General features: G+C 41.9%; 1 protein-coding gene across 5 annotated transcripts in view; it reads left to right on the forward strand.

The window, feature by feature from the left end:
* The window catches only part of GLI3 (GLI family zinc finger 3), a 274,177-nt gene that overhangs the window by 138,992 nt on the left and 107,854 nt on the right, over positions 1 to 27,331 (forward strand). For 3 of the 5 annotated variants that reach the window (XM_036327431.1, XM_036327432.1, XM_036327429.1), the window contains 2 exons: positions 16,674 to 16,779; positions 21,871 to 21,894. The exons of 1 other annotated variant lie outside the window; for it this stretch is intronic. In XM_036327431.1, coding sequence (XP_036183324.1) covers positions 16,674 to 16,779; positions 21,871 to 21,894 — 130 coding nt within the window. The remainder of the gene's footprint in view (positions 1 to 16,673; positions 16,780 to 21,870; positions 21,895 to 27,331) is intronic. One more of the 5 variants, XM_036327430.1, reaches the window with a different exon arrangement.

The raw sequence follows: 27,331 nt of genomic DNA on the forward strand, positions 1-27,331 counted from the left end.
TTCATCCCCCTGCCCCCCAATAGTTGAACCGACACAGTGTATGGCTAATTTGAAATTCAGAGGACAAAGTTGGGTCTTTGCCATAGATTTTACATAGAAGCAAAGGTATAAAGAACCTTTCATGGGCCTCATGACCAGTTGAGTGCAAGAAGAAACATGGGCAGAGCAATTAGATTAGGTACAAAGTTGAAGATACTCAGGTAAAGTCGGTGACTTGTCAGTCTAAGGAACATCCTTTAGAGAAGTTTTATCAGTTTATTTGAGCCCAATTGACAACATATGCTAGGGGAGAGCAACATCTCAAATGCTTCAGAGACTGTGGCAGTGTGAGAGAGGATCAAACGTTCCTCTACACTCAAGGTTTTCCCGGCTGGTCCAATAATCAAATAGACATGAGACAGATTAGCTAGAGAAAATAACTAAATTTAATGCATACATATGCATGTCAGAGTCAGAGACCCTAGATGCAGAAGCGGTTCAGAGATAGAAAGGGGGACTGAGGTATTTAAGATTTTTTCTGAGCTAGGGTTGAGGTAATGCACCTGGGGGGTGGGGGGCTTCAAAGGGTCATTGTAGGATGACAAGAAAAACCTTAAGTTTAATACAGTTAGTAGAAGATAATTTCAAAAGAGGTTTATCTCTGATAATAGCTTATTACTGGTAAAACCCCTAATTCAAGTTCTTCCTTGGAATGAGGTTGGGGGGAGGCAGAAGTTCCTCTCCAGCCTTCAGCTAAAGTTTAAAGTAATCTGTACGCCACTGAGGCACATCTTGGGGGCGACTCATTCTGGACCTCCACGGCAGTTTTGTAGCTTATTTTATACGTTAGAATCAAAGGAGAAGACGGAAGGAAGGCACTTGAAAGCCCTTGGTGGTAGAGTAACGAGGTGGGAGAAAGTGCGGTGGAGAAATCTGTGGGATTGGGGAAAAGGCAAAATGGAGACACGCATACATTATACTTACACTGATATTTAATGAGGAACATTTCCCGCCCCTGGAGATGGTCTGTGGGGTCAGACAACAACGAGGGGTTCTGTGCTCGCGTGCTCTGGTGGTCTTGTGTTCTGGTGCTGGCCGGCGGTTGTGCCTCTGAGCAGAAGGAAAAGAAAATTACTCTGACATTTCCAAAGTATGCGAACACTGGACAGAGCTCACTTGAGGTCAAGGTTGACCTTTGCTAAGGAAACTATAGGCCTGGGAGGTGACTATCCACGATGACTTGCCCAGTTAGGAATTTGTGACCAGACCATCCTGTGTGGTTGCTTTTGGTCACTGAGCTTGTCAGGTTTATTGCATAGACAGACCTCTTTCTTGTTTTCACTATTGATGTTAATTTAGACGTCAGTCTTGAGAAAGACGCACTTAGAATTTGCAATAATCCCCTAACTGTAAGTCCTTTAAATTTATGAATCGCCTTTACCTATGTCATTTGGCCCCTTGGTTTTATTGACCTTAAAAATGTTATATTATGATTATAGTCGTTATTGACATTTCTTTCTATGTAATCTGTAAAATATGGTTTAAAATGGGAAGCATGTTCGGCTGCATGGATGGTGGAGACCCGATGATTGCTGTGGGAAGGGTGTACCCAGTAGGTATTGTCCTATCAGGACAGCAACATGCTAAATGTTTGGCCTTCTCCTGACTTCAGAAAAGGGGAAACTGATTGGGAAGGATGGGTTTTCTACGGTTTTGTGCTGGAAGCATTATAAATTTTGTGCAAATACTGCATACTGGCTGCAAGATGACCAGGAGGTCACCATCAATTTGTTCTACTGCATGGTATCATTTATTAAACCTAGCTTTGTATTATTTATTTTTATTATTTTATTAATATGTTTTTATTTATTTCAAGAGAGGAAGAGAGAGGGTGAGAGAGAGAGATAGAAGCATCAATGATGAGATCAACTGCCTCTTGCACACCCCCTACTGGGGATCGAGCCAAACTTGGGCATTTGCCCTGACCAGGATTCGAACTGTGGCCGCCTGATTCATGGGTCGGTGCTCAAACACTGAGCCATGCCAGCCGGACCCTGTGCTTTGTTTTAAATACCCTGAGGTCCTCACATTATCACTCTGTAAGTCTTTATTAACACAAACAGCCAAGTGTTAGAAGTAGCTTTACTTTTTAGAAATGTGTCTAGACTTCATTCTCTGACAAGTGGAAGCTCACTGAGAAAGTGCAGCAAGGGGTTATCTTGGTAAGGGAGTGTCTGTTATTACCAGGGTATGCACATCCATGTATTGAGGCCATAGTTTCTAGAGTTATCGGTGGACCCAGGTGGGCCAGGTGGAGATATGGACTCCAGAAGTACACCATGTTTTCTGTCCTCAGGGGTCTGTGGGAGCAAAGGGACATCACAGAGTTTAGACATCTACCAGGTGTAGTTTGTAAAGACGAGGTACCATGCAGTTGGTCTAGAAACCAGGGTCACTTTGGGGAAAGGGAGAAGATCCAGGTAATGATCACATTGAGATCAGGTAGAGCCTGGGCCTTTTAGACAAGGTGAGTAGCTGCTGAGTGCTGGTGGAAAGTCTTGGGAAGAACCAGCCATGTGGTCACACTCTGATGCATATCTGTCAAGGGTCACTGCAGAAATAGGATAGAAGCAGACGGGGCACAGGCCATCTCAGAGGCATAGGGGAGTGGATAGGAGAGCCTGGTCTTCCGGAAGCATGGCTGGAAGACTCAAGGTCCCTACTCAGTGGAAGTAGCCTCAGGATCATTGGCCTCTCTGGAAGAAGCATCCCCAGCAGTGCCCAGATGAATAGGCTAGGGTTGATGATCCCCAAAAACCATCATTCCTTCCTTTTCTGAAGGAGAATGCTGGCAATTTGAATTCCTTTTGGATATTTCTGAGCAGTTTAGCTTGACTGAGTTGTAGGAAACATGGATGGGTAGAGAGAATGAGTTGGCCTCTGTCCTCTGTGGGCAGAGAAGGTTGTTGTGCCAACAGCTTGAGGGCCCAGGGCGAGGTTCCCTGGCCTGCAGTATAGTTTAGACATCCAAGGGCATTACCACAAGAACAGATGTTCTAAGGCACAGCAGATTAGAGATAATCTGAAAGTTATTCAGCATTCCAAAAGGAATTAGGCTCAGAATCAAGATAGGGAGTCAGATGAGATAGTGGCAAAGGGAAGGATGGCCAATAAGAGAGGAATCACAGTGTGAACTTTTGAGGCGTGGAGCTTGGGGTAGTTCTGGACCAACATGTGGGCTGCTGTGGGCTTTCTATCTGCATAACAAGGAACATGTGGGGCAGCAGCAGGATGGAGGACAGGTGTGAGCAGCCTGGGGGCTGTGCATGGACAGTGGGGAGGGAGGTGGTCAAGTAAGTTGGAAGACACTGAATGTCAGGGGGCCCCACATTCCAGTTTGGGGGGGGAGAAGAGAGTTTAGATGTGGTATTATGACAAACTTAAACAGGTTTTAGTTATTTTCTTCGACTTCTATCTTTTCTGGGTCCGTGTTATCAGTGTAATAATTTGCTAAACTGAACTTTTTTGATGGACCCCAGAGGAAGTCTCAGGCAATGAGAGTTTCTCCACTTTGGTCATCTCACACATTAATGGTGGGGAGTCCATAGGTGCAAAGGCCACACCTGGCCATTAAAGCACCATTCTTGAGCAGAATTCTATTTCCCTCAAATGATAGCATTTGATACATGCTCACATAGCTAATGTCTTGGTGGGTGTGTATAACATGTGTGTCAGTGGCTAATGCAGGATTGCAAAAAAAAGGGAAGTCTTAAGAGAAACAGGGAATGTTTAGGTACTTGCATTCTTCATGAGCCAAGAAACGTAAAGGACATTTCTGCCCCCCTTAAGCAATGCTAGGTTCTCCCCTTTCTCTCTGATTTCCTTGCTCATCCTTGTCAGGGAATCACTTCGTGCGCTTTATTATTTTACAGTCATAGTGAAAGGAGCACTTAAAATAAACTTTGCTTAAAAGCCTTGTATTTTCCTGCTTCATGATGCTTCATAGACAGTGAGAATTCAGAGTTTAAAGGACAGGAAAATGGAGCCTTTCAATTCTCTCAGTGTGTAATAAATGTGCTGGAATTTCAATGGATTCTAAAGGCGTCACAATAACAGCATTAAGAACAGGCCAGGGCCTTTGATGTTATTGACAAGAAAAGGGGAGTGGAGGCGAAGGGGCCCCTGTCATTTCTGTCATGAGCTTTTAAACTCTTGACCTTCAACCTTTGGTGTCAAAGAGCCTTTTCCATATGGGTGTTAGCAGCCTGCTTCAGCATCCTGAATTGACTGGAGCATCAACATTGCCTTGGTGGGAAAGGACAGTCATTGTCTTGGAAAAGGCCCAAGGTGGGGAGCTTAATGCTGAGTGTCCACTTCTGTCTGCCCTGCCTTAGGGGTGGTGGGGTGGGCTGGGGTGGTGACTTCGCATGCCTACCTGAAATGACTTGTGGCCAGCAGGAAGCAGGCAGCCTTGCAAGGCTAGAAAATGAACTTCAGAGCTACGATTTAGCTCAGGCATCTGCCAGGAGTTGGCCCTTGCATGTGCTGGAAACCTGCACAGGGACAATTCTGAGGAGAAGGTTGGGCCTCCCTTTTGTGTCCCTGGACTTTTACCTGTTGTTGGAGGCCCGTTAGGTATATGCAAGTCCTGCATTCCCTAGGAGCGAGGCTGGCCTGGTCCACTTTTGCCATTGCGTGGCCCGTTTCCTTTCTTTTTTTTTCTTTTTTTTAAAATATATTTTATTGATTTTTTACAGAGAGGAAGGGAGAGAGATAGAGAGTTAGAAACATCGATGAGAGAGAAACATCGATCAGCTGCCTCCTGCACATCTCCTACTGGGGATATGACCGCAACCCAGGTACATGCCCTTGACCGGAATCGAACCTGGGACCTTTCAGTCCGCAGGCCGACGCTCTATCCACTGAGCCAAACCAGTTAGGGCCCGTTTCCTTTCTTGTTATTCTTCCTACTTCACCTTTCTTACGGTAAGCATTGATTGAGTTCTATAGGGTGTTCAGGGATAAGTGAGCCTCTTCTGCCTTCATACCCCAGGTAGTGTGGGAGGGAAGGGAGAAAGTTCTGATCTGACCACGTGCCAGGCCAGGGGTTTGTCACCACATTGCCTGGCATGTTAGTGGAACATGGGGAGAACTCGTTTTTCATTTGTGTTATCTGCTTACAGCTCAGTGCATATGCTACCTGTATTATGATGGGATTATACCTTTCTAAACCCATTGTAAGTTGGAAATATTATAAGTTGAAATGCATTTAATATACTTAACCTACCAAACCACCATAGCTTAGCCTGGCCATTTTCTATTGTATCACTTTTGCACTATCATAAAATTGGAAATCTTAAGTTGAACCATCATAAGTCAAGTTGAGCACCATCTGTATTGTGTAAACAGGTATTTGTGTGAGGGAACATGCCTAAGTTGGGACACAGGGCCCTCAGAAAACTTAGTCTAGTGAGAGAAGAGATGGTGAGGACACAGTGTGGTTGCAAGTAGAGTTCCACACGTTGTCCATGGCGGGCCTTCTTAACCCAAATGATGGAGAGGGGAGGAAGGAGCAAGTATTCCCCCAGGGCCTTAGGGAACCTTGGCTTATGGGGTGGCATTTTCTGAGGCTTGAAGACAGAGTTGCACTTGGGTAAGAGGGACTTTGTTTTTACTGAGGGGACAACCTAAGCCATAACAATGAATGGCTGCTTAAGCACTGACTCTCCGACAGAGGTACCCCAGATGCAGCCTGGTTGTTGGGGCCTTGAGTGCCATGATAAATTGTTGGGCTGGACAGGGAAGACGGTCCTGGGCCACTGCACATTTTGAGAGCAGGGAGGGACATGGGCGAGTCTACGTTTTAGGGATGTAAGTCTAGAGAATATAGTTTAGGTAAGAAATGATAAAATGCCGGTACTCTGACAGTGGCATGGTAAGAAGCAGGGTGTCTAAGAGTGCTTGCTTGGAAGAGAAAAAGACACCAGCTTGCCACTCTCCCCAAATTTCATTGGCCAGGGCCCTTAATTAGCTCCCTTGTCCAGAACAATGGGCATACTCTTACGTGCGTTTGATTCCTAGCGTTGTAAGAAGATATAAATTATCCCAGAAAGGTTTCAAGTATTTAGCATTAAAGTATTCAATGAATGGTACAGTAGGCCCCCTTTAACTGAGGTTTTGCTTTCCACAGGTTTAATTACCCACCGTTGTAAAATATTAAATGGAAAATCCCCCAAATAAACAATAGGTATGTTTTAAATTGCACGCTGTCCTGAGTAGCGTGATGAAATCTCGCACCACTGGGCTCCATCTCGCTGGCAATGTAAGCCTCTCTTTGCCTTGTGTACCCATGCTTTCTGTATGCACAAAGCTGTAAGATAGTTTAAGAGAGAGAGACCACATTCGCATAACATTTTTCCAATGTTATAGTTGTCCTATTTTATTATTAGTTATCCTTGTTCATCTCTTGCTGTACCTCATTTGTAAATTAAATGTTATTTGTATGTATGTATAGGAAAAAACACAATACACTGTGTATAGGGTTCTGTATGATCTATGGTTTCAGGCATTCACTGGGGGTGTCTTAGGATATATCCACTGAGGATAAAAGGGATACTGTAGTTATACCCATGATTGTTTTTTTAAAAAATATTAATTACTACTAATGGGGAAAACCTTGGAAGACGTTTAATTGTTGATTTATTGACAGGAACTAGAAGTTGGGTAGATGGTGGAGATGGAAGGGGAGAGACTTAATAACCTACTCTCTAACAACTTCTCACCAGATTTTGAGTGGAATATGTGCCTTATTCATTTCTGATTGGCTACAAAAATACGCCAACAAGCACACTTAATGATCCCTGCTGGTTTTCCAGCACCTTTGAAATATTTTCCAAGGACTTGAATGAGTGGCTCTCTGATTCTCTGCTGAGGAACTCTGAAGACCAGAGTGAACTCCCCTGTTGCTCTGAGCCTCAGCCCTGTCTGTGTCCATCACATGTGTGCTGCTGCTGCAGACGCAGAACTGAGATGGAGATGGGGCTCCATTACTTACGCCTGGAATATGCCCCTTAACGGGGATTTCATTAGGAGTGCCACCTGGTTTATGCAACTTTGGGTAGATCATTTAGCTTTTCTGAGCAGATGATGGAATTTTCCCTTCTTAGTTCTCCAGATTGTTGTAATATAGGAAATAAAGAGAAATAAGACTTAGGAGAATAATAATAAATCTTTGAAAATGATGATTTTTGGGTTGTCAAGAAGATCCCATGAGGTAATGTACATGAGCTTTATTAAACGTAAAGCTTTGTATCCTTTTGCTTTCACATTGCACTATCTAATTTCGCAAAATTAAAAAAAAAAAATTGGAAACTCTTTGAATAGATTTATTTTGGATAGGATACAGTTTCTAGACCTCATCTTTGTTGATTAATGGTTAGTTTACTAACTAAACCATGCAACTTCTGAGTCTGATGTGTGTCGAAGGCTTTTGTAGTTAAATGTGAGACACTTTTAAATCTGAACTATGCTTTTCCTGGAAACCTTTCATCCTCTGCTTTCATTGAATCAACATTAGGAATCCTAATGTGTAGTTTTGGAACTATGAATTTAGGTTTTGAATTGTGATGTACAAAAATATGATTATAAATATAAGAATGTGTTACCAATAACCTATTTCCACCTTTTTAATTTCCAAGGTTACTTATTATCACAGAAAATACACCATTAGTATATTTAAAAGTAATGGATTTGTATAGCTCATGTGATTTCCCTTGGAGAGTTCTGCAGTTTAGGAATAATGGCTGTACACATCTTATTTCTTCTTTCCCTCTGTTGATTTTTTTTCTTTCTTATCCTGGCAGGAAAGCCAGAAAGAACAAAGATGTCATGGGTGCATATATTTGTGATCAGAAGCAAGATATATTCCACAGACTGTGGATGGAAGGATTTCATAGTCAGTCAGTAGGTAGATGTGGTCTATTTCTGCCACTGGGAACTCAATGGCTGTGATTTTTCACTGAGAAACATGCAAAGACTTCTGATAAAAGAAGTTAGAAGGGACCAGAAAAGGGAGCCGTCAATTGTTTGTTCACTATCCCGGACACATTTGAGGTGGTAAAGACAGAGATTTGTTTTGTCAATTCATTTGCAAGGGGCTGCTTGCCATTTTCTTGTGGAAGCACATATTTATGTTTGTTAAGGAGCATAACATAGGTGAATTGTGGTATGACAAAACTGTTGTGCTGGGTTAGCATTTAGGTCTAAAATATTAATTAAATGAATTTAGTATGCCTACAGACTTGCACAGAAGAAATGACAGCAAGGTGGCTCTTTGAGTAGTGGGGAATGCCCACGGAGTCAGGAACGTCAGGCGTTTGCCAAAAGTAAAAATTTATTGGGTTTTTAGAAATAGCATAGTTTTTGTTGGTAATTAGCTTTCTATGTAACTTTGTATATGCATTAAGTTATAAGGAAACTAAAATTTGCGAATGTTAATTGATTATTGCCATTATTTGCTAGATTCATAGTTGATTTCACCTATCATCATTCTTATCTTAGAATTTATTTAGGATATGTTTTGCTAAAATCACAGAATAAGCATCCCTTTTCTGAATAATTACTAATATGGATATTTCTATAAAGATATTCTTAAGTCACACAAAATGGCATATAAATTTTCTACACATATAGTGTTATCATTGAAAAGCTACATATTGGTAAGGAAAATTGGTAAGTGGTTTTTCTGAAATGTGAAAGTTTCAGAAAATCATGGTTCTGTGGTGTGCTAGGACAGGGCCTGTCCAACAGCTTTCTGGAAAGGGCCAGAGAGTAAATGTGGGTTTTGTTTTCTGTTGCAACTGGCCTGCTCTGCTGGTGCAGTGCAGAAGCAGCCAGAGGCAGCCGGTGAGCAAAAGACCACACGTGTGTTCCAATAAAAACTTACTTTCCAAAACAGACCTGTGCACAGTAGTTTGCAGATGTTCCCATAACATAGGCTCTCCAAGTTAAGGCTCTGCTGTGGTATAAAGTGACAAAACAATAGATTTCTAAAAAATGTTTTTTATTGATTTTTAGAGAGAGGAAGGAGAAAGGATAGAGAGATAGAAACATCTGTGAGAGAGAGATGTCATCGATCTGCTGCCTCCTGGACACCCCCTACTGGGGATCGAGCCCGCAACCCTGACATGTGCCCTGACCGAGAATCGAACCAATGACCTCTTGGTTCTTGGGTCCATGCTCAAGTACTGAGCCACACTGGCCGGGCCAATAGATTTTTTAAAAACTGAATTTATTGGAGTGACATTGGTTCACAAAACCATACTGGTTTCAAGTGTACAACTTAATAAAACATCATCTGCATACCACATTGTACACCCACCGCCCCAAACAAAATCTCTTTCCACCCCACTATTCCCCCCTTTTGACCACCTCCTCCGAGTCTCTACCGCCCTTGCTCTCTGGCTCTTTTTTTTTTTTTTAAATATATTTTATTGATTTTCCACAGAGAGGAAGGGAGAGAGATAGAGAGTTAGAAACATCGATGAGAGAGAAACATCGATCAGCTGCCTCCTGCACATCTCCCACTGGGGATGTGCCCGCAACCCAGGTACATGCCCTTGACCGGAATCGAACCTGGGACCCTTCAGTCCGCAAGCCAACGCTCCATCCACTGAGCCAAACCGGTTTCGGCTGCTCTCTGGCTCTTACCACACTGTTGTCTGTGTCTGTGTTATATATCATATATATGTTTTTTGGCTAACCACCTCACCTTCCTTCACCCACCCCCCCCAACCCTCTTCAATCTGTTAGCTGTTCGTCTATTTCATGTAGTAACTAATGCATCTGTTTCTATTTTTTATGTATTATTTAAAAAATATGTTTTTATTGATTTTAGAGAGGAAGGGAAGGGGGGGAGAGAGAGAGAGAGAGAGAGAGTTATTGATTTTAGAGAGGAAGGGAAGGGGGGAGAGAGAGAGAGAGAGAGAGAGAGAGAGAGAGAGAAACATGCATCAGCTGCCTCCTGCAAGGGACTGGGGATTGAGCCTGTAACGTGTGCCCTAACTGGGAATCAAACCAGTGACCTCTTGGTGCATGGGATGACGCTCAGCCAGGGCCTCTGTTTCTGTTTTGTTCATCAGTGTATTTTGTTCATTAGATTCTACATATAAGTGAGATTATATGGTATTTGTCTTCCTCTGATTGGCTTGTTTCACTGAGCATAATAATCTGGTCCATCCATGTTGTTTTTATTTCTGTTAATCCTCACCCACGGATATTTTTTCCATAGTTTTTTTTTTCCAACTCTGTACAACATGCCTGTAAGGACAGTAGGAGAATTCCTGTTCCTCCATGAGGTGTTCCATGGGGTGATTCCACCAGGGTGCCCAGCAAGTCCATATAGCTGGTCCCTGTGAGGTGCCACTCCTCAGTGTCTGCTAGGAACCGACCAGGAGGGCCACAGACTGCCTTGTTGCTGTAGACACTCTGGGTCAGGCATTCCTGGGCTGTTGTCCTCAGAGGGGCTAGATCACTCTTTCCGGCTCAGTGCTATCCATGGGCATATTCCTGTCTGTAGACAGGATGTGTGAGGTAGGTAGGCAGTCTGAGTGTTGGAGTCAGTCCACATGGTGATAACTCCCTTAGGCCACTGAACCCTGAAAAAAGTCTTGCAGGTGCCAAGGTGATGACTAGAAATGCCCAAGGCCGGAAGAGGCCTGGGGTACCGCTCCACCCTCTCATTGGGGTGGTGATGACCTCACTCTTTGTGCCCCTCCTCTCACTTGAGGCCTCTCATTTGATAGATTCTGGATAATTATTTTGGTTGTAGCGTAGTGGATGTTGACCACAAGGGGTTTTAATGTTTGTAGTGATGACAAGCAAGTAAGTGAATTTGTGAGAACTGGACATTATTACAGGCAGGGCTGACCCTGATGACAGGAAAAATAATCTCTAGGTCTGGTCTAGAGTAAACTCCAAAGTCAGTGTATAGACCACTTCAGTATTTAAATAAGCCGGGAGGACTTGTGCACGCCAGGCAGTTTACTCTTGTGGCTTCTCCTGTGCTATTTCCTGTGCACTTGAAGGCCACTCAAGTATCATTTCGTGCATTACTCCTTCAGGGCACTTACTTAGCCGACTTTGATCTCTCTTTTTTAATCTACAATATTTGTATGTAAATTTCAAACCTTGAAAGACTGTCCCAGAGTGGCATCCAACAGATCTTATAGCCTGAGGAACTAAAACTATTTCTTGAGAGAATGATGCAACTGAAGATAAATCTCCAAGTGTCTTCCTCTGGCTACAGGTTTTATGATCAACCCAGGCTGTTGTGAAGAGACCTAAAAATCAATGCCTCTGATTCCTAACGAGATCCTTAATGCTCAGCACGATGACAGGCAGCATGAAATCGAACACTGGCAACTGGACACAGCACAAATATTTTTACTATGCATTTCAATTTAAACAGGTATCAAGCCAATTACGAAATTATAGGGTTTTAGACTATTCTGCTCAAGCCTCGGATAATAGGCGTTCTTCAAAATCTCAGGTTAGTACAGAGGAACTTGGTCCAATAGTCAAGCCTCTTGCAAGATGGTAATAAATCATCTTTGCAACCATAAGCATGTACAGTTGACTGGTTACCACTGCTCCACAGACCCACCCCCACCTAGTAGAATTTTAATTCCCTCAGTAAAATTGATTTCACCAGTTCTGCACATTAGTCTCCCTGTCTTCCATTTAGCACGTTAGTTTGCTGACAGTAGAGTACACAGCACTTAGCAGCTGGTTTGTGGAACCATCAGTCAGGAAATTGTATGATAAATAGGAGGTAGCTAGGTTTAGTGGCACTTCCTTCTGCTTCAGCAGTTTTAACTGGAGTTTGGAAAAGTCATCATGTGGTGTTTTGTCAAGGGCCAGAACAGGAGATGGCTGCGGTGCCGTGACTTATTACACATACACTTGAGTTATGATGCGCCACAGCTGCGCTGCTCATGTGTAAATAATAAACCATGAGGTGGATAATTATGGTGGCTGCTGGCGACGTGGGCCTGTTCTTGTCATATGGGTTTTTTTGGACAGTTTCTTGGGCCCGTGATGGAGTGTGCGGCGGATCTTCCAGATAGAAACGACAAGCCAAGATGCAAGGGAAGCATTCGGGGCGTGAGGATCAGGCTTTTTTCTGTCTCTCTTCTTCTTTTCCTTAGGCTTATTGTTGTGTGATACGGGGAAGGATGGTCCCCTTCTGCGTTTTACTCTTTGTTTATACTGTTAAGTTGTGGTCAGGCATGTCTTCAATTGGATGAGGTGTTCCATTGCATTTTTGCAGAAAGTGGCTTCAGAGGTGTCATTCCCACCGATAAATGACATAAAGTAAATTGTTTGAGTAGATTTTATCAGTCCAGGAGAAGTTGTTTTAAACGAAATCAAGAGGGAAATAAATAGAAATAGTAAAATTCTTAAACCTATAACCAGAGGTCTTTGGCCAAGTCAGATCATAACCATAACTTTTTGTTGTTGACGTAACCTAATTCCAGAATGCAGAATTCATACATTTCCATGGGACATAAGTAAAGGCTGTGCAAACAGTGCTGTAAGATGCCTCACAGACTTCCAGTCAGAATTAACTTCTACACTCACAAATCTCACTCAACAGTGAGAAATGACTGCAATAATTGTTCCATATTTTCCTCTCAGGTGTTTTTACAGTGCTTGATCATTTTCTCTTTCATCCCAAAAAAAGGAAAGAGGGTGGGACAGAGATGTTGAAATAAAATCCCGTTCGAATAATTTCTCAAAATTTAAAGATGGTAATGCCTTCTAAATGTCCATGATAGTATTGTAAGATTTCCTTGGAGAAGAGAGTTTTATAATGCCCAGGTATACTGTCTTGATTTTATAGGAATAACAGGTTTGTCTTCACCCCTATGCACATAATCCCTGTAACTTTATTATAAATACTCATATAATAGATAATGACTATAAGTTCCTGCATCTATGAGGTATGTATTGAATGTGGAGCTAATTCACACATTTTGAGCCCTGTGTGTTTGAAAAATGTGGCCCTAGCTGGTTTGGTTCAGTGGCTAGAGCTTCGGCCTCCGGACTGAAATGTCCCGGGTCCCATTCTGGTCAAGGGCACATGCCGGGGTTGCAGGCTTGATCCCCAGTAGGGGGCGTGCAGGAGGCAGCCAATCAATGATTCTCTCTCATCATTGATGTTTCTGTCTCTCTCTCCCTCTCCCTTCCTCTCTGAAATAAATAAAATTATGTTTAAAAAACAAGAGGAAAATGTGGATTTGTGCTTTGTCATAATGCACAGTGCACCCACAGAGAGAAAGTCAGGTACAGCTAATACCCACTTATTTGGTGGAGAGAGTTTAATCAGGCAGAACACAGCCAAGAGCGAAGAGACAAGGAAGTAAAAATATCTTCCAACTCTTGACATAGTTGTCACAATTCACCTCAAAGCGGCCATATAAAATGGTGCCGGGGAGAAGCCTTTCGGGGGTGGGTTAGACCTCCTGAATGCTTACTTTACGCACAGTTCTAGCAGGTTTATTGCCCTGATTTCCAAGAGCAGATGGCATGTGTTAAGTCTGAAGTCTGCTGGAGGCAAGCGTGTGCTCATCGGCGGCTGCTGAGAGGAAAGGAAGAGGAAGAAGAGCCGTCTCCTGGCCATCCACCTGACCCCAGACTGGAGTCAGATTCACTTGGGCCTGTTTCCAAATTTAAAATCGGGAAACATTCACTGAGTGTGGTGTGTCAGACTTTCCAAATAGTGGTAAAGATTGCTCCACTTCACATGACATTGTTTTCAGAAGGATGAGTGATTTTTATTGAAAATGGTTAAATAAAGCAGGGCATTCTGCTCTGAGTTATGTGGAGCGCTGCCTGGGACAACCATGGTGGATAAACTTTTAAACTTGGCCGACCAACTATCCAGATTTCCCTTACAAAACACCCAGCTCCAACACCTGTTAATAGTAAGCCCTCACTGGTGCATGTAAAATATGATTGCTTTTTTTCATACGCACTCTATAAAATGCATAACGTGTGGGAGACAGGATCGGGTGGTTAGCATAGCCCTCACCCGTGGAATCCCAGCATTGTCGCACATCCTAATATCACAGCGACAATGATAGGACTATACCAAGATGGTTCCTTTCCTTCCCCTGAACCGCCCTCCCACCGCTTATCTGACAAGAAGCACAAAATACCACGAGTAATGGGCATTTTCAGTACAATGGTCTTTTTCTAGCCACGGAAGTTTCCTAGGTTCTAAATCTGGTGGAATCACAACTTTGAATTCTATCTATGCTATGTTAATAGTTTTTCACGCTTACTGTTTTTTTCTCATAACCATACTGTTAGATTTCCAAAGGAAGGGCAAAGTCCAACACAAGGGAAATAAGACAGAATTTTATTTACTTGTTTTTGTAAACTTTATCTTTCAGTGACAGTTTATATTTAGTATTATTTTTGTATTAGATTCAGGTGTATAACATAGTTATTAGATAATCACGTCCTTTACAAAGTGATCTCCCCAATATTTCAAGTACCCACCTGGCACCATACATAGTTATTACAGTATTATTGACTGTATTCCTTCTCTGCGCTGTGCTTCACCTCCCTCTGAGGATCTTGTAACTACCAATTCGTAGTTCTTCATCCCTTTACCTTTTTCACCCAGTTCCCCAAACCCTCTCCCCTCTGGGACCATCCATCTGTTCTCTGCATTTATGAGTCTGTTTCTGTTTTATTTGTTGATTTCATATGAAGGTATGTTAATGTCATAAGAAAGAAGAAAAAAAGAAATAAGCCAGACAGAGAAAGTCAGATCTCACACGATTTTACTTACATGTGGCATCTAAAGAACAAAATAAATAAACAAAATAGAAAATACATAGTTTTAAAAAGTTTGTTAGTTTTAGTAGTGTATCCTAAAAGATGCTTGTTGAAGATTTAGAAAAGAGAAATGTATGGGGAAGAAAATGAGAACCACCTGAATTCCCACACAGGCACTCACAATAGCTCTCCACTGGGACTTAAGGAGCTCCTGGTGGGGGTGGGGGTGGGGGTGGTGGGGGTGAGGTACTGGTTACACCCTTTTCTGTGTTTGGCACAGCACCGGCACCCAACACACACACTCCGCCCTCAGGGTTCCGTGTTGCTTCTTGCAGCCATCATTTGGAATTGCCTGTACCACCTGCTACCCTCAGGTCTAGGCAGATCTTCAGGCTTGTAGAAATAGCTCAAAGCCCTTTGGAGGCACGTTGATGTACACATCAATTCCTGGGAGTGTTGCCAGTTCACGGGCAACAGCACCACGATGGCTGTTGCAGGCCCCGCTGCGTGTGGAAGGCGCTATTGAAGAACAAGTTCGGCTTGTTTGCTGTAACATCAGGCTTACATAAAGCCCAGGAGGCACACCCCCAGGTTTTGAAGTTCTTTATTTTGCTTCTTGAAACTTGGTAAAAACCGGAGTGTCAGTTACAAAATATCTCCCATGGTTCTAATGATAAAATGGAGCAAAACTCCAGTTTTTGCAGTGAACCACTATTTGGGGGGGCGGGGGGGGGGCGGGCAATACTTCCAGATTTGTCAGACAATTAGCATAAATTACTACAAGTAAGTGGGAGCAGAGGAACTATTGTGAAGTGTGCACACAGGAGCCCAGGAAACGGTGAACCCCAGCCTGAGCAGAACAAGATGGGAGGATAGTCTGGAGCCAAGGTGAATGTTAGGGCTGAAAGGTAGGAAGCCCTCAGTTTGCCGCAAACCACCCATTGTAAGTCTGAGGGGGTCCGCTCCTCTCCTGCAGCAAGGCCAGGTAGCGTTTCTGCCACCAACCTATGGATTTGCTGCCCCAGTGTCAGGACTGTGGAGGTATAACCCAGGCCAAGAAAGGGAGCATGCATTTAAATGACCAAAATGTGTGTTTCTTGTGTGTAGTGTGAGTATGGTATGTGGGGGGCGTGTGTGGGTATGTGTTGTGTATGTGGTGTATCTGTGGTGTGTGTGGAAGTGGGATGAATGGGCGTGGATGTACTGTGTCGGGTGTATATGTGTGGAATGTGGGGTTGGTGTGGGGATATGTGTTGTGTATGTGGTGCATTGTATGTGTATATGTGATGTGTCTGTGAGGTATGCATGGTGTGCGTGTGGTATGTGCAGTTTGTGTGGTGGTATGTTGTGTGTGATATATGTATGTGGGGTGTTGTATGTATGCCATGGATTTCAGCAGGGACTTTAGAATAGATTCCTTTCCTTAAAAAGCACCATGGGTATAGGAGAAATGAAACTAATATTTATATTTCATTTTGGTCTAAAATTCACTTGACAGTGTAATTTACAATAACCAAGTGCCTCGTAATCTGTTTCCTTTGACTTTGTGACCCAGTCTTCCCGTCCTGGCCAGCCTTTCGCCCAGGGTAGGCTTGGGTGCTTTTCTTTCTTGCTTCCCTCTGTAGGCTTTGGTTGCCTTCATAGGCTCTGCTTTCTCAGGTGCAGGTGGTAGGGCCTTGGTCATACTTCTGCTTTAGGGAGCCTCATAATGAACTTGAAAGAGTTCTCCCACAAATTCTTAAAGGAGGCTCAGCATACGTCATGAAGACAGCACCGCAGCGTTGCTTCACGGGTTGGAATCCTGTTCCAAAGTGTTCTTTTCATATAGGTCGGACTTTCTTTTTCAGACCCTCCTCACCTGTTTCCTGCATTCCACCCTCCTGTGCCAATCGATGCCAGACATCATGAGGGGCGTTACCATTATGATCCGTCTCCGATTCCTCCACTGCATGTGTAAGTATTAAAACCGTACCCAATAATGACACAGAACAAAATACCAGCTTCTGCTACCTCCGGACCTTTTGTTTTCAGCATGGCTATTGGGCGTTAAGGATGTGATAGAAGAATAAGGTTTACTTTTTGAAATATAGCAAGCCTATCTATTCCTGGGCCTACTGAAACAAATCCCAATGCTTCCCGTCATACTACGTACAGCAGGTCCTCAGGTTATGTTGAAGATCCGTTCCCACGGCGCCACGTAACGCGATTTTCGCCGTAAGTCGGAACCCACCTACATAAGCACCTATGTCACTCACATGGAGCATACACACAGCAGGAATGAAGTGAAACAGTAAAAAAAAAGATTTAAAAGGAAGATAACAATTCCTGACCTTTACTTGTGGTAAATAAATAATAAAAAACATAAAGCACATATGTACATACGTCGAAATGACAGAACTTTTTTTTTTTTTTTTATAAATAAATGGGAGATGGCAACGAAACCACAAAACGACGTACATCGAGTCCGATGTAACCTGAGGACTGTCTGTACGAGGTAGCTGGCAGGTCATTCCTATCTCGTTTGGTGATGTGTGTTCTGTTGGCTGTAAATACTAAATTAAAAAGTAGAGGACTAATGGAAGGATACCACACAGAATATGTATTTGGTTGAGAATGCCTTTGAAGTTTTTCATGCTAAACTTTCTGTGATGTGAAAGTCTTGTCCCAGGGATCACAAGAATCGTAATGAAATTTCTATGGTAAATTTCATAGCCCTGTGGTGTGTACACCAATAGTCACTTGATTGATGGGAATGTCACCCAAACAAAATGGCAAATGTGATTGAGCACATGGTTTACACAAAGATAAAAGGAAAGAATGGTGGTGGTAACATACATTAGGAAAGGAAGAAGAGCATCGTGTGGAAATAAATATTATCTTACTCAGTTTGGTGGGAAAAGAAATAGTAGACGTACAAGCTCAAATGTATGTGTGTATGTGTGTGTGTTTGTGTATGTATTTGTGTATGTATGTGTTTTTAGTACTGTCCGGATAACTAGAACCATGTTCTAGGAAGGGCTGCCCTTTACAAATGGACACACACACACACACACACACACAACATTTAGTTGTATGTAATCACCCTTCATTCTGAGACAGTAAAGTTAGAAAAGCACAAATAATACTTTGAAGAGTAATGCTGGTTATTTAGATGGTGGATTGCATCTCCCTGGCTATTAGTTACAGCTGTGTAATTACATATATGCCAAAGAAAAATGAAGTTGTTTTAAAACAAGTCCTCCTCTGTGAACAGAATTAATTGATATTAACAACCCTAACTATGTGCCCAAGTACACATATCATATTTTACCAACCGCTTCTTGGGCCCGTCCTCCATTGCTAAATTGTAATTTCAGAGCAGCTTTGCCCGGAGGTAAGTAATAAATCTGTGTTGCAGACTTCCATAAGCATTATAGGAGAAGTGAGTATTTATAGAGAGAAAACACAGAAACTTGTGACTTTTTTCTCACTTTTCACAGGAGCATAAGAATTTCCAGGGTTCTGAAGCTTGCTAGAAATACACCCAAATAAAACCAAGAAGCCAATTTAAAATGCCCTATACAAAGGGGAGGAAATTCCAAATTCAGGCTTAAACCTGCAGTGTAATTCACCCGTTACACAGAGGTTTTGCATGGCTGATTCTCCCAGACTCTACAGTCTCTGCAGTGATGTAGTAATTTAAATCAGATTTTCTGTGGAATTTCAGAGTTTTTTTCACTCTTTCAAAATCATGTTACAGAAAAATTTCAAAACATGAGTCTATGTGATTGAATGAACTGGTTCCTCTTGGTTTATTATAGCTTGGCTTTTAATTAAATCCAAATAGGAATTAATCAGTACAATCCCAGGTATTGGTTCTTTGGCAAGATATAACAATAGCAAGCCCTCCTATAGTCCACACTATGTGCCCTAGGCCCTGATCGCCATGCCTACAGTGCTAGCTCGCTAGTTATAAAATCACTACAAGATAATTGAGGGTGAGTTTGGAGAATCCTGGGGGAAGGGCTTGCATTTCAGATATGACGGGTGAACTGGGATTTCTACAGATTTTAGTACTTCCTTCTTTTCCAGCCAAGCATTAGGATACTTTAGCAGCAGTTGACTAAATTGTCCTCCAAAGATTCATAATGTAAATAACACTGAGCCTCAAAGGAGAAGTTCTGGAAGGTTCTGAGAGGAAATGTCATCACTGTGAGTGAAGAGCGTGGGGGGAGCCTGGGTCTCTGGCCTCCTAGCAGGGTCCTGGGTGGAGACACTGAGTTTATGAAGTAGGCGCTGGGAAGCTAGTGCAAACCACACCTCTGTGCCTCTATAATACGACATTGTCTCTGCTTTGCCCTCAGTGACCTTCTGGCTCTGCATGGCAAGGACCTGCTTAAACTCCCCACCCTTAGCTGGCTGTTCCTCACAGCACCCTGTGTGTGCCCTTATCTTGCCTGATCAGTTACTGTTTAGTGGCCGCTGTTCCTGTTAGTTTTGTGGGCAGTGCCCTGCTCTCCGCCAGGTACTTTGTAAAAGGTGCTCAGGAGACACCCACGCTGTCCATTCCGGAAATCAGCAGACGAGCAGTCACAGAGCTTGAATCCGATTCCTGAAGTCCAAAATGCGTGCTAGAGAATTGTATTACAGAAAACGAGACCGAGTGAGCTTACTATAAGCTGTTAGAGTATATATATTTGTAATTATAAGAAGACAAAATCTGCGGGCATTCTCATTATTTTGTACACATTGTTGTTCTGGTGCCCACTTTAAAATGTCAATTATAAGTCTTGAAAACAGGATTTGTGTTGCTGATGGAAATGCTCGCAGACCTCTGCTAGGAGGGATGGCAGGCGCTGCAATAATTATGCTATCATATGTTATCATTAAAGATTCTATTGAAAGAGGTTTATAAATTGCTCTTATTTTTAGATAAACCACCCTATATTAAGGCATCAGCGATACTGTGCAGAATTAAATTAAAATCTCATAAAGTGAAATATGTTCTGTATTAGCTGTTTGACACTTAATTTGCCTCTGAATGAGTCGAGGAAATCACAAATTAACCTGCCTTTGTTTTTTCAACCATGGCTTATTAGGTGTTAGAACAACTGCAGTTACAGCCTAATAATGGCCATCAAGCCTTATAAATATGTGCAGAAATATGTCAGTTTGTGTTAAAGAACCCAGTGTGTTAAATGGAATGTCTTTAGGTTACTTTACGTACTCTCAATGTTATTTCACCATTTATGGTGAGGCAGTGTGGATAAGCATATAGAATCTTTTTTTTTTTTTCAAATACAGTACTGAGTAACATTAGAATTTATTGGCATTTCCTTTCTCGACTAAAATCATGAATTTAGACTAAGAACTTATAAGTAGGACATGGAGTATTATCTTTCCCTGAATTGTCACATAAAGGTTGTCACATAAAATGTACAATTCCTGCATTATGCGTATTTAATGCAAGTGGTTTGAAAATTAGGATACATTGGATATCAAGAACTTTCTCCCTTTTTTTTTTGGAAAATTCTCCACTGATTTCACTAGGACTTATGCTCTCTCAAATTATTTGCTTCAACCACAGATTTGATGCTTTATTAAGCCATATAGAAAAAAATACCAGTGTTTTAGAAAAAATCTTAATGAATACGTTTTATTATATTGCTGAGATTATTTGGAGCATAGACAGAAAACCAATCAAATTCACATAGTCAAGGCAGTAGCTTTATGTGAATATTTACTTCTTTGCCTGCTCTCTATACCATATTTTGTTTTGTTTATACCAGGGCTTTTCCTTGCACAATTCCAGGAGGCAGTATTGTATCCTATGGGAATGGGTGATGCTGTAGGCTAAAAATTACTATTTGTTTTAAAAAATCATTTGGAAATTTGGGCAGTTGAAATATTACATCCCCTCCCCCAGAATACAGATATATTTTTAAATGACTGCTTTCACACTAATAAAGTGTTCTTTCTTTTGCATTTTGAGGGTGTGTTTTTTAAAATTTTATGTTAGTACTCATGTAAGCATGCTTCTTTTAATGCATTTGTAGAAACACCAAAATAAAGTTTTAAATTTGACATTCATTTGTAATTTTTCCTTGGGGGGGTTGGGGGGGGGATATTTTATATACTACCTTTTTGACCTAAACTTAGTTATGGACCAATCTGAATTGAATTTCAGACTGTCCATTTTCTTCATCTGAGCTCTGCAATTCATTTTCCAAAGCAGATTCCTTAGTTATTAATCCATGACAGTAATTCAGGCCCCACAGATCTCACCAGTTGAACTGAGAGCTGCCCTCGTCTCAGGTTGTGGATGTGAAGAGCACTGCACCCCAAGTTGCATCCAAAGCCAGCACTCACGGGCGGCTGTCGCATGTCACCATCCACTCTACTAATTCATTTTAGAAAACCAGCCTCGTCGTTTCTCTCTTAGAGGAATGATCACTCATATTCTGTTCTCTCTTAGAGGAATGATCACTCATATTCTGTTCTACTTGGCGGCTCCTTTTTCTCTTAGGGGAGTCAGTGTGGCTCTTTCCAAGGCTGCCTGACTCACTGAAATTATTCCACCTAAGTAAGAAGAGCTGTTCTTCCTACTAAAAGTGGTTCACTTCCTGGCGCCTGGGGAGAGGGCTCAGTACACGGTAGATCATTAATATTAGCAGTGAAATAGGGCACATTGGAACTGGTAAGGCTTCTCCCCCGTGATTATGGCTGCCTTTTAGAAATGAGAGCAGGGAGATGAGTGGCAATTTTGGAGTATGAATAAATACATTTTTTTTTTCAGAGAGAAAAAGCTCTAAGAAAGGATGTATCATTATGGTAAAAGCTTAGAGAGAGAAAGGGTAAGTAGATAGCCAGGGCTGCTACTCGGTCCCTACCCTCTCTTTTTTCCCTCCCTCCCTCCCTGAATTCAGCATCTTGAATGTACTAGGTACTGTGGTTTTGGGACCTCATATAATATATATTAAAAAATAGCCTTCATCTAGGCCCTTACTTAAAACTTTGTGATGGTCCCATAATGCATAATAGTGATTTCATTCTTTCCATTCCCAGGAAAGCCTCCAGTAACATGCAGAGGTGAGCAAAACCTTTTGTGTGTATTTGGGGGCATAACTAGTTTGACATATTTTAATAGTGCAACTTAAAATTAACAAAGGAAATTTCTTTTTTCCCCTCCACTGTCTGTGCTCTACCATAAACATTATTGAAGCTGGTATAGTGTAATGACATATCAGATTACATCAAATACTGTAACCTAACACTGTGTAAACCCTCTCAAAAAAAGAAAAGAATGAACTAGATTATAATTATATCTCTTGAGGGCAAAGACAAGATTTATTTCTTTGCATTTACTAGGTCAAGTCCATGTCTATACATAGTAGTTCCTGAATAAATATTATTTTCAGTGATGGTAATGGGCTGTTGTTTCTTAGGCTACTGCAGGATGACTGTCATCATCTGTTTTGTTGCTTACTTTGTTTAGAATGTGTCCTCTTATGCCAACAAAGCTAGCACACTTAATACTCAAAATCAAAAGCTTGATTACTATTTAAAATAATATTAAAGGACAGATGCTATCCACTGGCAAATATTAAGTCAGTTACTGGATGTAAAGTAGGGTACTATTTAATGTACATCTATTGCTGCTCTCCATGCCCTTCACATGGAACTAAAATAGGTGAAAATAGCAATCTCAAATGGACAACTTAAGAAGAATAGCAAAATTTCAAAGATAAGGGAAAGTAAAAATGAACAGACAATTCACAGGAAAAAAAGAAGTAATAATGACCCTGACTGTAATGTGATGTTTTTGAGTACTTAACCATAGTCTAGGCACAGTTTTAGAGACTTTACATAATTATGTAGTAGTTTCAGCAACCCTGTGATGGAGTTGTTATTACTAACCTCACTTTAAAGACATGGAGATCCTGATACAGAGAGGTACATAGCTTAGGAGCAGATCGAGCATTATTGGAACCCATCAGGTGCTCTACTTCTTGCTCTTGGCTTTCAAGTTCTGCTCGTGAAAATGAACATTGCAGACTTGGCTGCTCTGGCTTCTACTTCCTGGGTGAGCACAAAGGATCCTAACAACACACTATAGGAAGTTTTCTGTGTTAGTGGCTGTCATTATCTTCTGCAAGTTTCTAAGGAGTGTATGGGTATGGCAGTGTGGAGAAGAGCTGTAAAAAGCCTTTTGAACAAATAAGCCTTCCTGTAGCCAAGCAATCCGACATACAACATGTTTGCTGCCGTAGAATTTGTGACACCAAATAACTGGACAATTTATGTAACCAGTTGTTACAGGGAATGGTTTGATAACTTGTGATTCGTCGACTTGGTAGAATATTGAGCAATGCTTAATCACATTTGAGAGGACCATGTTAAAACATGGCTGAGTAGAGATCGGTGATTATAGCCGTTTATTCTGTAGATTGCAAGCCGTGTTGGACTAGATCACAGCATGCAGCTGCCTGGAACCTTCTTCCCTCAGATACCCATGGCTCGCTCCCTCACTTAATACATTTCCCTACACACACGTCTCCTTACCTGAGAGGTCTTCTATGAAGAACCGTCTAACGAACACGGGTTGGCAAACTATGGCCCATGCACCCAATCCCCCCATGGCCTGTTTTTGTTAGTGAAGTTTTATTGGAACACAGTGATTGCTACTTACTCAATACTGTCCTCGCAGCCTTAGCAGTCCAGGGCAGAGTAGCTAACACACAGAGAATATGGCCCCCAATGCCTAAAATGTTTGCCATCCCCTGATCTAAGGTTACACCCCCTTTCCAGCCTGATCTTTTGCCCTTACTCTGCTTTATTTTTCTTTCTTATAAGCAATTGCTTTTTTATTTTTATTATACTTTCTACTTTTAAGCTCTCTTACTATTATTTCCCAGCATTTTCATTGCATATTATATCAGCTCGAAAAAAAGAACATGTCTTATTTTGGTCATTGCTTCTCGTGATAAACTGAAAAAGTGTAAATCCAGCTTTACACTTTTAAAGAACTACCTTAGATGATTTGCATCCCTAGTTTGCCATGCAAGTATGCAAATGTGGGTGAGTTACAATTTCTAAACTTTAAAAAAAATACATTTCATTGATTTTTTTGTTTGTTTGTTTTTTTACAGAGAGGAAGGGAGAGGGATAGAGAGTCAGAAACATTGATGAGAGAGAAACATCCATCAGCTGCCTCCTGCACACCCCCCACTGGGGGTATGCCCACAACCAAGGCACATGTCCTTGACCAGAATCAAACCGGAGACCCTTGAGTCCGCAGGCCGACGCTCCATCCATTGAGCCAAACCGGTTACAGCAAATTTCTAAACTTTAAACATTGTAGTGAGCTGGCCACATCGATCCAGATCAAGCTATACACACTTTATTTTGCAATAAGAAACATGCAGTAAATCGGACTCCAAGGACATCATGCTTATTTCTGTTTTGCAATATTTCTAATGACTGAAATATTGGATTTGATCGCCGGTGGCGGATAAAGCAGGCCCTAATTACAGTGCACGCTCAGAGCCTGAGCGCCAGTTCCTTGGCTAAAATTTCAGTGTTCTTTGTGCAGCGCTGAGCGTCGGGCCGGGAGCAGATGGTGACTGAAGGTATTCAGGGGCACTGAACCGGAAGCCGCGGGCTCTATAGAGCCTGCTGTCAAACCTGTTGCGGGTGCCTGGGGGGTACTGGCCTGTAACAGACTTTTTTCTTTGAGCACAATGCTTCCACTCATGGTAAGCCTGGCTTCAGAGAAAACAGAAATTTACCGCCATCATTTTTATTTATTTTTCAAAATACGTGTTTGAAAAAATTGAACTCTAACAGAATTTGCCCCCACGGGAAGATACTTTCAGGTTCGTTTACGTGACGACTGCCACCCAAGTGAAGCTGCCTGCAGCTCATCTTATGTGGCCCGCTCTCCTTCACTTAGGTAACAGAGCCCGCTTTTTCCACCTCCACAAAGACATGCCATTTCCTACAGCCGCACAGCAGGCCGAGTTCATTTCAGACCTTTCCCCGGGGAACAAAGGCCACGGACTCAGGCCCGCCTGCCATTCATTCCTGTTTGTTGTTGCATCCCCACCCCTGCCCACAGTGAAATCCATACATCAAAAAATAAAATCCCAGCAGACTTGTTTCCAGGAAACTGCCTGCTTACTGTTGAATCCTAAGTAACATATTAGCTAGAGTTTGGCATCTCTGGCGATCCAGAAACTAAGTATCGTAAAAGGAAATAGCAGGAGGAAGGTCGGTTTTGAAAGTCATCCTCTTGGTCCTAAGCTAAGGTAGGGATGCTTTTGCAGAATATTTCTCGATAACTGTATTGAAAAGATATTTGGGGAAGAATCTTGACCGTTTTTAGTTTTGTTGTGATCTTTGCAAAAGCAATATCAGAACAATAGTGGGCATCAGTATATTGCCGTTGGATAAAATTTAACAAGTTAAATGGCTTATGGGTCCTATGTTGATCTCCTATAATTCCTAGTGGAATTGGTGGCATTGCATCAGTTTTCTTACAACTCTGATGCTCAAAAACATCATCTGTAATGCTATATCTGTATACTGTGCCTCTGCCTCTCCTTTTTCTCTTTACACCACACACGCACACACACACACGTGCACACGCGCGCACACGCACACACACACGCGCGCACACACACACACACTGCTTACACACAAAGTAGGGAGAAAAGAATACAGAGAAAAGTAAGAAATGGCAGGTCAGGAGCTGCCTTAAGGCATGAGAGAGCATTTCCAGTAATGAGCAAAATAAATATGGGTCTGCAACCTAAAGCTGTAGATTTTTCTAAAGCCAGTCACCTAATACTGTGAGTCATGCCTCATCTCACATATTTATAAGTTAAAGATATTTAAAACCTCCTACAGCTACAGAGAGATTATAGATCCATTAAAAAGTGCCCAGTTGGGACCACTAGGTGCAATAGGAAGCTTAGACTCTGTCCAAAAATCTAAATTAATCCCAGAATGAGTTATGTGTACAGTTGCGATCTTTTATTAAAGGTTTGCCAGTGAGAGGCCTTCAGTGCTATCATACCTGCAAACTGTTCCCAGAGAGCCTCGTCCGCCTCAGGCCCGGGTCACCCCCAGGTGATAAGAACTCTGCCTAAGGTCAGTTATTTTAGTTCACAGCATTAAGAGATCACTGGGTTTAGAGTATGTATGCTACCACCTGGGAATGAGCCACAACATGCAATACCTGACTATTTAGTCAGGGGCACTGACTTCCCTTAGATTGTCAAATTTTAAAAATGACAACAGCTTGGCTGGTATAGCTCAGTGGTTGAGCATCAACCCATGAGCCAAGAGGTCCTGGTTTGATTCCTGGTCAGGGCACATGCCCAGGTTGCAGGCTGGATCCCCAGTAGGGGGCATGCGGAGGTAGCCAATGAATGATTCTCTCTCATCATGGATATTTCTGTCCCTATCTCCCTATTCCTGAAATTAATTAAAAAAATTGACCCAATCTTTCAAAAAAAAAAAAAAAAAGGCAACAGCCAACACAATAGTAGTCTGATATGAATGAATCAAAATTAGACCTATTTTTTGTCAGATCGGCAAAAAATAGAATATAGTTATTGGTGTGCCACAGAATTTTAGTAGTCAGTTTATGTGTCATGAAATGAGAAAGGTTGAAAATCGCTGAGTTAGCCACTAACTGGAGAACACCAATACTCTTCTAAGTACAGATAATATCCAAATATTGCCAAGTTCATTGGAAGTAAACAGTGTCTCTTGTATGTGGGGGAGTGAGAGAGAGAGAGGCCCGGGCAGTTTAAAGATCTGCCTCATTTGCGAAACAAATCACCACACCCTGTTGCATGAATATGATTTTCATTTTTAAAACAGAATCCCAAGAAAGCATTCCTAGTTTACTAAAATGCTTCTTGCCTATATTCAAAGCAATCTCTGGCTCCCTCACAGAACAGAATCCCTGTAGGCCCAGTCTGCGTTGCTTTCAACTTAACCTACGCACACCAGTGAAAGTTTCCAGAAACAAATTCAGAATTGTAAGTCATTAGCCAAGGCAATCAAACCTGTAGACTCTGATTTTAAAAGGATTTTCATATTGTAGTGGCCTGAGATACACAACAGATTAATACTAGGATTATATTAATGTTTGTATTACCTAACATGTTGGGTTTTTTAAATTTAAGTATTTGATGTCTTCATTATTTGTAATATATAACATTAAAATGTATGCACATACACCACTCACTTCTGTCCGTGTTCCTTGTGGTAATCTCAGCCTGCCTTTGGGATGGGTTAATAAAAGTTTGCACAATCTTCTTTCTTAACTGAAGTAAGAGGGGAAAAGAAGGTCAGCATAAAGCACTGTAATCCTGTTTGAATGCTCAAAATATGGTGACCTCAGATTTTGGATTTCAGGACTGCGGGATAAATGGAGCTACTGGATTGAGAGAAGAAGAGTCCAAGTCAGGATTCCACTGGGAATCGGGGGATTGTGACGTGAGGGTTGAAAGCA

Source organism: Myotis myotis, unplaced genomic scaffold, assembly GCF_014108235.1.
Source record: "Myotis myotis isolate mMyoMyo1 unplaced genomic scaffold, mMyoMyo1.p scaffold_m19_p_11, whole genome shotgun sequence".
Classification (NCBI taxonomy): domain Eukaryota; kingdom Metazoa; phylum Chordata; class Mammalia; order Chiroptera; family Vespertilionidae; genus Myotis; species Myotis myotis.